Genomic DNA, 13,015 nt, shown 5'->3' on the forward strand with positions numbered 1-13,015 from the left:
GAGGGGTTGGGTGGGGCGGCAAGGGGCAGTCAGGGGACAGGGAAGGGGGGGATGGGTCAGGGGTCTCGGAGTGTGTGTGTCAAGGAACATGAGGGGTTGGATGGGGCACGACCCCCCCCCCGGAGGGGGGGGGAAGGAGGGAACCCGTTGTTAAAGTTTTGGAGGGAGGAGGGAACCCGTGGTTAAAAATTTGGCAGCTCATTACTGCTGCTGGCTAGGGAAGGGGGAGCGGACTCACCGCCACAGCGGCACAACCGCGCGGGAGGCTGGCAAGATGCCGCCACCAAACTACAACTCCCGGCATGCCTTGGGCGGAGCCGGGCGTGAGGCGCACGCGCAGCGCTGCAGCCCCCTAGGCGGCTGGTGCCACGTGGTTGCAGCATGGCTGCTGTGTTTGCGGATCTGAACGTCCCGGGCGCGCCGGAGAGGAAGTCGCTGCAGAGTTTGCTGGAGGCCGCCGCGCACCGTGAGTAGCGGCCGCCCTGCCTCGCCCGGGGCGCTGGGCGGGGTCCGCGCAGCTCTCCCAGCCTGTCAGGCCCTGGCGGTGCGGGGCTCGGGGTGGGTAGCGCCGAGCAGCGCCGAGCTCACGGGGGCGGGTCTGACTCCTGCTGCAAGAGCCGGACTGCTGGGCACCCTCCGGCGGCAGCGTGCGTGCGAGGGATGCCCCCTTCCCTAGGCACGGAGCTGTTGGTCCCGCCCTGCGGGGTGGAGCCGGGGTGCGGAGAGTGCTGCTGTTCCGCCTTCTCCCTCTTGTTGGTAGGAAGCCGTGGCCTTTGTGCTGGTAGCACCAGCCTCACTGGGCGCAGTGACTGTCTCGGGAAGTGAGTGCGGAATCGTCCTGCCAAGTCAGCCTGGTTCCCAGAGCCTGGGGCGCTCGTTTGAAACTGTGCCATCCACCTGTGCTCTCGGCACTGCAGGGACCTGCTCTAGACTCAGAGATCATGGTTTTCCAGTCTCCCTTTCGACTAGAGCCCCAGGCTGAAACTGAATGTGATTTTTTTGGGGGGGTTAAATCTCCTAATTTGAAAGCCAACCTCATGCTACGGTTTTTGTGTGTCTGTTCGTGTTTGTCCTAGCACCGTTGGTAATGCTGTGTTTAACAAACAAACTCTGCATCGTGGGGCATTCTTAAAAAAATAAAAGCAGCAAAGAGTCCTGTGGCACCTTATAGACTAACAGATGTATTGGAGCATGAGCTTTCGTTGCATCTGACGAAGTGGGTATTCACCCACAAAAGCTCATGCTCCAATACGTGTTAGTCTATAAGGTGCCACAGGACTCTTAGTCTGGATCTGTAAAAGCAGCAAACACGGCTACCCCTCTGATACTTAACAAAATAAGTTTTACTGGCCAATTTTAAGTCCCTCTGTTTGTATCACATCATGTAATACACTTTTTACTCGCCTGTGTATTGAGGCTGGAAAGATAACATAGCTAAGTATTATGATAGGTCCAATGAATAAGCCACTGTACGTGTTCCCTTTCTATCGTGGCAGATGTGCACTACTGCTAGTAAAACTTCACTGTAATACTATCCACCCTGGGAGTCGGGACTTTTTGTCGCTTTCCCAGCTCAGGCTGGAGCCCCGGTGAGGGGGAGGGTCTCACTGAGTTTCAGAGCCTGGGCTGGAGCCAGAGCCTGAATGTTTACACTGCTATTTTTTAGCCCTGCAGCAGGAGCCTGAGTCAGTTGTCCTGGGCTCTGATTGTATGTCTACACCACACAATTAAAAATATGTGCCAGCTGACTCAGACTCAGGCTAAGGGGCTCTTTAACTGTGGTGTTGTAGACATTCAGGCCCAGGTTGGCTGGATCCTAGGACCCTGTGAGGTGGGAGGGTCCCTGTCTACACTGCAATTAAACAGCCCCTTAGCCTGAGCCCCATGAGTCCAAGGTCATGTCTACACTAGCACTTGCATCAGCAAAATTTCTGTCGCCTAGGGGTGTGAAAAAAACACCCACCTGGGTGACATAAGTTTTGCCAGCATAAGCACTCGTGTCCACAGCGCTATGTCGGTGGGAGATGCTCTCCAGCTGACATAGGCTTGGCTACACTTGCAGCAGTAGAGCACTTTGGGTTAAACCAGCCTTCGTAGAACGCACTAGGGAAAGCGCTCCAGTCTGTCCACACTGACAGCTGCAAGCGCACTGGCGTGGCCACATTTGCAGGATTTGCAGTGGCATTGGGAGTGGTGGATTATAGGCAGCTATCCCAGCATTCAAGTGGCTGCAATGTGCTTTTCAGATGAGAGGTGTGGGGTGTATGGGCCAGGGCGGAAGCCGCATTGTAGGAGAAGACCCTTCCTTGCTTCCCTGGTCACCCTCAGTAGCGAGATATCTTCCAGGACAAACTCCCGTGGAGAATGTTGGCACAGTGTTCACAGTAGGTGCCCCCTGCAGCTGTTGGCTCTCCCCAAGGCACAGAAACCCAGAGGACAGTACAGCCGTGAAACAATCAGTCCCCGTGGACCCTGTGCTTACTCACCATTTCTGGGGCTCCCATTGGTTATGTGCGCTCGCTTTGGGACAGGCAAAGTATGGTTTTTGTGTTGTATTTAAAGGGGAAAAAAATTAATGTCAAGGCATCATGTCTCCTACTGATTTTCTGTTTTCAGAAATCTCAAATTATTACACAAAGAAACCTTTCAGATTTGTAAATGATGTGTGGAGTTTAATTGCTAATCTTAAATCTTTCTATTCTGATTAATTTCTACTAAATAGTAAATTGGACAAAAAAACCTTACCATATGTTTACCTTTTCTAGTGGGATATTCAACTGTTGCTATTAACCATGTCATTGATTTCAAAGAAAAGAAACAGGTAGGGCTCTGTTTCAATATTTATTCTTGTCTTCTTTATTTGTACTTAGTAATAAGTTCATATCTATGCATACATCTAGATGAGTGATCTAAGAAGGAAGCAAGTTAGGGAATTACAGGATCCTTCAGTACATGACTAAACTACCATTTTGTAACCCCATCTATTGACAAGCTGTACAGTTTGGGCCTACATTTTTTATCCCCCATGTTTAATACATTGTAATCGTGGTGTTTTTGTTTGTTTGTTTTGTTTCAGGAGATTGTCAAACCAATATCTCCTTCAGATCTATTTCCATCTTTGCCTATTGTACAGGTATGTTAGAGTTTAAATTCCACTTGCACATGATAGTTAAGGATACGATTTAATCACAGAGGTCAGTCACGGATTCTGTGACTTTACTGGAGTTCCATGACTTTGGCTTCGGGCAGTCAGGGCTGTGCTCACTCCTCCTATCCCCCTGCAGCTTCGGCCGGGGCTAGGGCCGTGCACGTCCCTGTTCCTCCACTTCCTCCTGCACCTTTGGGCCAGGACTGTGCCACCCCCATGGGTTCGGCTGGGGCCAGCTCCGCTGCTGTGTGCGCCTGCCCCGCAACTTTGGCAGTTTCTGGAGCCAAAACTGTGCCCCTCCAGCGTTGCTGGGGCTGTCAGTCCCTCCCCCACCATGAGGATCCAGGTGTCATTCCTTCCTCAGCCTTCCTCCCCCTCCTCCCCGGTTATTTTTAGTAAAAGTCATGGACAGGTCATGGCTCCCATGAATTTTTGTTTATTGCCCATGACCTGCCTGTGACTTCTACTAAAAATAACTGTGACAAAATCTTAACTAGGGCTGTCGATTAATCACGATTAACTCAAAAAATTAATCGCGATTGAATCACACAGTTAAACTATAAAATATCCAAAAATATTTAATAAATTTCATTTGATGTTTTTCTACATTTTCAAATATATCGATTTAAATTACAGCACAGAATACAAAGTGTACAGTGCTCAGTTTATATTTTTATTACAAATTTTTGCACTGTAAAAATGATAAAAGAAATAGTATTTTTCAATTCACCTCATACAAGTACAGTAGTGCAATCTCTTTATCATGAAAGTGCAACTTACAAATGTAGGGGGTTTTGTTACATAACTGTACTCAAAAAACAATATAAATTTTAGAGCCTACAAGTCCACTCAGTCCTACTTCACATTCAGCCAATCGCTAAGGGAAACAAGTTTGTTTACATTTACAGGCGATAATGCTGCCCACTTCTTAATTAGTGTCTCCTGAAAGTGAGAACAGGCGTTTGCATGGCACTATTGTCGCTGGTGTAGCAAGATATTTACGTGCCAGATGCACTAAAGAGTCATATGCCTCTTCATGCTTTGGATGTCATTCCAGAGGACATGCTTCCATGCTGATGACGCTCATTAAAAAAATTTCTTAATTAAATTTGTCACTGAGCTCCTTGGGGGTGAATTGTATGTCCCCTGCTCAGTTTTACCCACATTCTGCCATATATTTCATGTTATAGCAGTCTCGGAAGATGATCCACCAGATGTTGTTTGTTTTAAGAACACTTTCACTGCAAATTTGACACATGCAACGTGAGATTTCTAAAGATAGCTACACCACTGGACCCAAGATTTAAATATCTGAAGTGCCTTCTAAAATCTGAGAGGGACACGGTGTGGAGCATGCTTTCAGAAGTCTTAAAAGAGCAACACTTTGATGCGGAAACTACAGAACCCAAACCACCAAAAAAGACAATCAATTTTCTGCTGGTGGCATCTGACTCAGATAATGAAAATGAATATGCGTCGGTCCACGCTGCTTTGGATCATTATTGAGCAGAACCTGTCATCAGCATGGACGCCTGTCCTCAGGAATGGCGGTTGAAGCATCAAGCTATAACAGTGCCATGCAAACACTTGTTCTCACTTTCAGGTGACATTGTAAACAAGAAGTGGGCAGCATTAGCTCCTGCAAACTGTTAAAATTATATATAAAAATGGACTTCAATTTTAAAACTGCATTTGTAGTGCCCTTATTGTTTGATTAGAGAACAGTAGTGGTAGCGCAATAAAATGTGTTGTTACTCCACTGTGTTGATTTTTTTGTTTGTTTGTTTAAAGCAAAAACAAATGTCAAAGAAATACAAGAAAAGCCACTATTTCTGAAGAGCAGAAATGTACCAAAAAAGTACAGAAGCAAAGCATTAAAATTAGAAAGGCAAAAATATGAAGAGTATAGTTAGAAGTAATCAGAAAATTGGTATAGTAACAAATATAAACAAAGCATCTCTCTCTCTATATAGTAATAGGCATGAAAATCTATTAGCTAGGTTTTTGCTTTGTACTTTCTTCAACAGTCTCTTTGATGGTTTATTTTGCTTACAGGGAAAATCCAAACCAATTAAAATTGTAACCAGACTAACGCTTGTAGTTTCTGATCCTTCTCACTGCAATGTATTGGTAAGTGCTTTAAAATGCATTTATTTTGTAAGTTGTATTTTCTCTTCATAGTAAAATGTTATTTTTGAAATTTTATGGATTTCACAAAAAATATTGCACTAATTTGCTGATTTATAATGTCTCCTTACGATCGCATCACTCTCTGAAGATGTCACTTTATAAAACTGGGATGTGCTCTGCACTGGTGGTTTACTAATGGTGTAACATGCTGCCATGAGAAATCAGTGTTCTGTTCCCATGCCTGAAGGCTTCAAGTAAAGTGCTGCTACCAACCCGTGTGATAAGGTGGGGGAAGAAGTGTTAAAACATGAAATCATCACCCCATCTCTAGAACTTGAGTTCAGATTTTAAAATATGACAGTAGAGCTGATACTGCATCTGTTTGTTTAATTTTTTTTAAACTTGAACTCCAGCATAACTATCCTTCTCCCCTCCTCCCCCCTGAGGCTGCAGGGAGTTTTGCTGGGTATTCTAATAACTTGGGTGAGGGGAGGACTTAGAAAATGTAAGTGATAAAGTAGGACGTGTGTGGCTTACAAGGCAAACAGTCGCTAGTGCTTTACTTATTGTGTAGAATGAGCACCAAAATAATGACCGTGGTGAAACACTGTCAGCAGATAGAGCTGCTAATAGAGCCTTAGTAGGAGAGGTTTGGTTTTACAACTCACAATTGGAGAAGCGTGTCTTCTATTAGTAGTTGTTTTGGCAGTTTTCATGATTCATATCTTTAGCATCTTCCATAAATTAGCGTGATTTTTTTTTTCCTTTTTTGTCAGAGATCAACATCTACAAATATAAGATTGTATGACATCATAGCAGTGTTTCCAAAGACAGAGAAACTGTTTCACGTAAGTATTAAATATATGTATATATATCCTCTCTCGACACATCTGAGAATCCATTTGTGATTGTAACTGCCAATGCTGGAATAATGTTTAGTGCTTTGGGTTGGATTAGACAAGTGTTCTGCTTGGATTTAATCTCAAATTTGGAAGAGTGCAAGGCAGAAAAAGCACACCAAGTGGCAGTGAGAGAAAAGCATCCATTACCCATGTTAAGCTGCCAGTGTTTAGAAAGTTTGTCTCAAACCATTTGACTGCCCAAATTTGAACACCTTCCTCAGGTCATTAGCTCTTTGGCTTAATAGGAATTGTTTTAGAACTCTGTTGAAATGATGCTTTGTGATGACTGAAGGAATGTAGGATTTAAATGTTTGAGCAGTGGGGTTTTGTGACCTACCACCCGCCCCCCACAAAAAAAGTCTGAGATCTGTTACTGAAAAGCCATATGGAAATAGCAGCCAATCATTTTGTTTAAAAAAAAAAATACGGGTGGAGGAGGGTAGGGCAGGACACAGCTTTGCTTCTATAGTCTCTGCACATGTAAAATGTATTTTCCTAAATCAAATGTTTCCATTTAAAAAAAAAAAAGTCTTCCTTGGCATTGAGACTAGCTTTTGCCAAATGTAGGAGGAGAAAGCTTTGCTCTTCCAAAACCATGGTTTTTCTTATAAAATATTTGTGTGTAGCTTTCCCTTTGGCTGCCAAGGGCAGCACTGAAGCTGCAGGAAGTGAAGTAAATCCAGGCAAAAGCGTTTAAGAAGAGAAAAATATTTAAGGGAAAGTTGTCGTTTTCTTGAACACAAAAGTTAGTGTGATCGTTCAAAACAAACTTGCAGGTTAACTCTGTTCCCATGACACTGGTGAAGAGTCAGTCTCTGAATGTGTTGCTACACAGAAATCTTATTATACACCTCTACCTCGATATAACGCTGTCCTCGGGAGCCAAAAAAATCTTACCGCGTTATAGGTGAAACCGCATTATATCGAACTTGCTTTGATCCACCGGAGTGCGCAACTCCACGCACGCACGCACTGCTTTACCACGTTATATCCGAATTTGTGTTATATCGGGTCACATTATATTGAGGTAGAGGTGTATTTTAAACAGATGTTTTGGACATTACAAACTATCACAGTGAAAGGGCTCCCCACCGTACTCCTGAGAAAGATTCATCTTTAGTGGTTTAGTCTTTCTGTAATGTATATTCAAGAGCCTTTTAGTGGCAGTTAAATAAGGCTTGCTTCTCATATTGGTTATCACTCAAAATACAGCTATTTTATACCCTTTAAAAGTGGTATTGTTATTCCAGTCAGCTTATGAAGGCAGTTTTGTGTGTTTGACTATGACCTAATGTGGTTCAGTTTTTGTACTTGACAGAGAAAATTTGTTCTGCTCTTATCCAGTAAGGTGACATTCACCCTACCTATCATCTCTCACTGAGTATCAAGAGATTTTCTCCTGCCTCCGATTGGCTCATAGTGCCAGCCTCCATCTCCCTTTTGTTTAATTTTCAGACAAGCACCTTTGTGGGTTTTTTCCCTCCATCTCCTCAGGCTTGAGAGGAGCTCCTTGTAAACATCTGCAAAATCACTTCATTACCCTCATCAAAATACCCCCTTAAAACTCACCTGTGCTGTGAAGCCTACAGAAAACTTGACAATGGTTAGGCCACTAGTGACCTGAAACCACAGCCTGTCATGCTGACCAATAGTGCTCATTGTTTCCTTGTCCTGCCCCATCTGTCTGCATGTATCCATCTGTTGTCTCTTGTCTTCTACTTAGATTGTGAGGTCTCTGAGGCAGGGATTGTCTTTGTTTGTACAGCACCTAGCATGGTCAGGTTCTGGTCCATGATGAGGGCTCCTAGGCACTACGGTAATACAAATAATTAGTAGCAGAAATTACATTTTCCACTCGCAGTACCATATCTTTTCAGAGTCATTCTGTCAGACAGGAGAAGGTTCGGCTTCTTGATCAACTGCATTTTCTGGCCATCATGTTTTTAAGCATTTTACAGTTGCTGTGGAAATACACTCAATGTGCAATCAGACTCCAGTGGTTACTGAGCATTCCACTGCACTCTAAGTTGTACTGTTTCTTTGTCAATATATCTTGAACAAACACCACAGCCAGAAAACTATCGGTTCTAAAGCACTATCTAATGCAGGGTGGTTTCCGGATTAACTAGTCAGGTAGTAGACATTCGTTCCCTCCTGTGTCTTGTACACAAGGTGTTAAAATGTGCGATATTTGCATAGCTGGTGTGAGTGCCCCAATCAGGCTGACGGTCTGACACAACCTGGCATTTGTCAAAATGTTTTGCATGCATAAAATTGTCACGTGTATCCATTGATTGAAAACTCATTAGGCTTCTCTGCTAACTGTGGAATTCCAAGCATGAGTAGCAAGTAACCGTCTGCTTTTGCTAGTCTGGCTGACAGTGAACAAACTGATCTTTAACATGGGAGATGATGGACTAGCAGCTAGCATACCAAATCGCTTGATGGGAATGCCAGTATTCACTTTCAAAGGAAGTCTGCCAATTTGGAGTGGAGTCTATTTAAAAGAATGGCTGAAAACTATTTTCTGTTACTACAGCTGCCACTGTATGCTCCTGCCTCCCCAGCCTATTTTTGTAGTTTAACCATCAAACTTCCCTGCTTTTTTTTTTTTAAATTGTTTACCCCTGTCTTGTGAAAGACCCATATGTACAGGAAACTGACAGAGGTAGAATTTGACTATACAAAGTAAACACACTGAAAGATTTTTTCTTCTAATATCTTTCACCCATAGTAATCTTAAATCTTTCTTATAACAACTGTAGTTTAAGAAAACTCCCATTTGGCTGATTTTTCTTTTAAATTAATGCTCCTCTTTTTGAATAGTTTTCTAAGGTGCCTTGGAATGTCGTCTTCTTTCTGTTTTTAGGTTTTGAAAGATTCAAATGATCTCAGAAAAAATCTGCAAGAAGGGAGATATAGGTTAGGAAAAACTTCCGAACTTTAAGGGTAGTTAAACACTGGAACCAATTACCTAGGGAGGTTGTGGAATCTCCATCCATCATTGGTGGTTAAGAACAGGTTAGGCAAACACCTGTGAAAGCTGGTCCAGATCAGTGGTTTTCAAAGTTTTTAGGCTGCATACCCCTGTCCAAATAATGTAGTCTATCACATACTCCCATCTGAGATAGTCAGAAATGATGTGTGCGGGGGGTTCTGCCTTCCATTTAGCAACAGCTTCTAGAGGTTTTCAAACTGTGTGCCCCCCCCCCCCCCAGGGGTTCAAAGGAACACTCGGGATGGGGATGAGAGTGGCAGTTCTCAAAGTTTTTGAGCTGAAACCCCCTCCCCCCCCCCCCCCCCCGCTTGAGTTACAGTTTTTGGTTGCAACCTCCCACCCCACCCCCTACCAGACAGACTGGGTGGCTCCATGAGGTGAGATAGAGCTCCCTCCCCAAGCCCTGCCCCTGTGAACATTCCTCCTTGTCCCTCTAGGGCAGAGGTGGGGAAACTTTTTGGCCCGAGGGCCACATCGGGGAATAGAAATTGTATGGCGGGCCGTGAATGCTCACAAAATTGTGGTTGGGGTGCGGGAGGGAGTGAGGGCTCTGGGGTGGGGCTGGGGATGAGGAGTTTGGGGTGTAGGAGGGTGCTCTGGGATGGGACTGAGGGGCTCAGTGGGCAGGAGGAGGATCAGGGATGGGACAGAGGTGCGGCCCCAACCCAGCGCCCCGGTTGGAGCACCAAAGCGGGACCAAGCCGCGTAGTGCGGCCCACCCCCCCAACCCAGCGCCCCGGTTGGAGCACCAAAGCGGGCCGAGCCGCGTAGTGCGTCCCCCCCAGAACCCAGCTTCCCGGCTGGACAGGGCCAGTGCATCCACTAGGCAAACTAGGCAGCCGCTTAGGGTGCCAAGATTTGAGGGCGCCAAAAAGCGGTGCCCAAAATGTCTGGGATGTTCACTCGTTGCCAGCTAAGCGTGTGACCCTCTTCCCGCCGCTGTGCGAGGGGGCGCTGCGGCTTTGATCAGCTCCGACCAGCCAGCCGGGAAGTGATGTCATTCCTCCTCCGGCCACCGCCCCCCGCTCCCACCTCCCCCACGGAGGCCTGGGGCACACCCCTCCACGGGAGGGGGCTGCGTAGGGCCCCAGAATATCTAGGGACGGCCCTGGTATCCACCACCCTGCCCGCAGCCAGCCCCACAGCCACTGCCCTGCCTGCAGCCAGCCCTACACCCCCGCCTCCATCCAACCCCTGCAGTACCCCCCTCCCCGAAGCCAAACAGCCCCATCCCCCTGTCTCCAATCAGCCCCACACACCCCTTTCTCTAGCCAGCCCTGGCTGCACCTCTATACCTGAAGCCAGCCAGCCCCACACCCCTGTCTCCAGCCAACCCCACATCCCATCTCCAACCAGCTCCGCATCCCCTGCCCTGCCCGAAGCCAGCCAGCCAGCCCGCCCCACACCCCCTGTCTCCAGTTAACCCCTGCCACACATCCCTGCCCCAATCCAGCCAGCCCCATATCCTGTCAGGTTATTCATTTATTTTCATTAAATATGTAGTCTAAATAATGAAATTAATAAATTTTCAAGCCAAATATGTATTAATTCTAATGAACAATACCATATTATACAGTATTCATTTTTTAAAGTTTATAATCAGCAATGCTCCAGGGGGAGGGAGAGGGGTGGGAGGTGCAAGGTGGAAGTTTCACCTAGGGCGCAAAATACCCTTGCACCGGCCCTGCGACTGGAGCGCCAGAGCGGGACAAACCCCAGACCTTGCTCCTTAGCGAGTTCGCAGGCTGGTTTAAAACGGCTCGTGGCTATAGTTTGCCCACCCCTGCTCTAGGGGGGCACGCCCCACAGTTTGAAAACTTCTGATTCTGAGTCACACAGCAGAAAGGAAATTTGCACCAGTGCAGCTTCAGTTTTAATTGAATGGAGATTAAACATTGATTAGATTGCCAAGTCTTACTAAATAAAGTGTGTTGTCCACTGTTAGAGGATTTTTCTCACCTACTCCCCCATGAGAGCTCATGTGCCCCTAGGAGTATGTGTACCCCAATTTGAAAACCACTAGTCTAGATAATCCTTAGTCCTGCATCAGTGCAGGGGATTGGACTAGATCACCTATCGAGGTCCCTTCCAGTCCTATGATTCTATTTATTTTATCCTAAGGTGGCTCAAGATCTTTTCAGGAGGCACTGGTAACAATATAAAACAACTGGAATGTTCAGTCTACACAAGAAATTAGAGCAATACATTACTCTTTAGATCCTGAATGTCCTGTTGATTGTTAAATAAGTTAATAGGTAGGTCATATTTCACTAGCCTCTACCTGATCTTCCTTTGACGCATCTCCTTCAGATGTCAACATTTAAATCTTATTGGCTTCATCAGTAAAATATCACTTCGCCAAAGTGTAAGCTCTTTTGTCTTTGGGAATTTCAAGGGATAACTCATTTATTTTACTGCCAACACCAATGTGTCCACCAGATGAGGCTGTTGTCTCCATTGAAGGTGCATGATCTGAGCTGTAGTGGTAGGACTCCATGTATTTTTTTTCTTTTTAAAGTTTGGGCAGCCAGACTCTGTGTGACTTGTCCAATTGATCCAAAGACTGAGCAGTTACTGGAATATAGTGGATCTAAGCAAATGTTCCAACTTTCTTGACAATTTAGGAATTCTCCCTTTAAACATGCTTCTTTCTTCTATTTAGTTTGGCTTTTCCTTTTTTGTTCCTTGTGACAGCTCCTAATCACTGGGAGTCCAGGCTGGTATTCTTGAAATTGAACTGTTCTCCCCTCCAGTTGTGGCAAATTCATGACATGGAATAGATGTTTTCCTAACCCACTCAGGTGCAGAGAAAGTCTGGTTCTCTGTCATCCCACAACACATCATCTGCTGGAACTTCTGTTTTGTATTTTTGGGTATGTCTATACTGCAATAAAACACACGTGGCTAGCCCATGTCAGCTGACTTGGGCTGCAGGGTTATAAAACTGCAGTATAGACATTTAGGAGCTGCAGTTTTATAGCCCCGTAGCCTGAGCTCTGCAATCCCATGTCAGCTGACGCAGGCCAGCCATGAATGTTTTATTGCAGTGTGGACGGATCCTTTGTTTTCATTTACTTGTTTGTGTCTTTCTGTCTCCAGTTCCTATGCCCTTGCTGCTGTCCCATGTAGGGGATGATTAAAAGCCCAATGAGGACATTGTTTGTGCTCACTGTCAACATTTACACATTAAATTCACTAACCTCTTGGCTCTTTGTCAGTATCTTGATAACAGGAATGGCCAGGATGACATTTTAAATATAAAAAAAGTTTGTAAGTAGCCAAAGAGAATCCAAAATGATGATTGCAATTTCCTGTAGGTGTCTCATGAGTTGCCAATCTTTCCAGTTGAAAGATAGCAATCTTTCCAGTTGATAGCACCAGGGGTCGGCAACCGGTGGCTCGCGGCTCGCCAGGGTAAGCACCCTGGCGGGCTGGCCCGGTTTGTTTATCTGCCGCGTCGGCAAGTTCGGCCGATCGCAGCTCCCACTGGCCGCGGTTCGCGGTCCCAGGCCAATGCGGGAGGCAGGAAGCCGCGGCCAGAACATCCCTCGGCTCGCGCCGCTTCCTGCCTCCCGCATTGGCCTGGGACCGCGAACCACGGCCAGTGGGAGCCGCGATCGGCCGAACTTGCCGACGCGGCAGATAAACAAACCGGGCCGGCCCGCCAGGGTGCTTACCCTGGCGAGCCGCGAGCCACCAGTTGCCGACCCCTGCATTAGACTGTAGATAAGGAAGGGGATAAAAATAGGTTAAGGCTCTGTCGATACTCGGACCAAGGAACCATATTTAAACTCAGTTTAAACAGCATTCCAGCTAAATGGGTGTCTGATAGTATAG

At 46.0% G+C, this 13,015-nt stretch overlaps 1 protein-coding gene across 1 annotated transcript in view; it reads left to right on the forward strand.

Moving 5' to 3' along the window:
* The first annotated feature begins 337 nt into the window (after window positions 1-337).
* RPP30 (ribonuclease P/MRP subunit p30) overlaps window positions 338-13,015 on the forward strand; it is a 30,019-nt gene continuing 17,341 nt past the window's right edge. Inside the window, exons 1-5 of the mRNA XM_045023347.1 lie at window positions 338-466; window positions 2,766-2,821; window positions 3,077-3,133; window positions 5,204-5,278; window positions 6,055-6,126. Of these exons, the coding sequence (XP_044879282.1) occupies window positions 382-466; window positions 2,766-2,821; window positions 3,077-3,133; window positions 5,204-5,278; window positions 6,055-6,126 (345 nt within the window). The 5' untranslated portion in view covers window positions 338-381. The remainder of the gene's footprint in view (window positions 467-2,765; window positions 2,822-3,076; window positions 3,134-5,203; window positions 5,279-6,054; window positions 6,127-13,015) is intronic.

Source organism: Mauremys mutica, chromosome 7 (genome assembly GCF_020497125.1).
Source record: "Mauremys mutica isolate MM-2020 ecotype Southern chromosome 7, ASM2049712v1, whole genome shotgun sequence".
In the NCBI taxonomy this organism is placed as follows: domain Eukaryota; kingdom Metazoa; phylum Chordata; order Testudines; family Geoemydidae; genus Mauremys; species Mauremys mutica.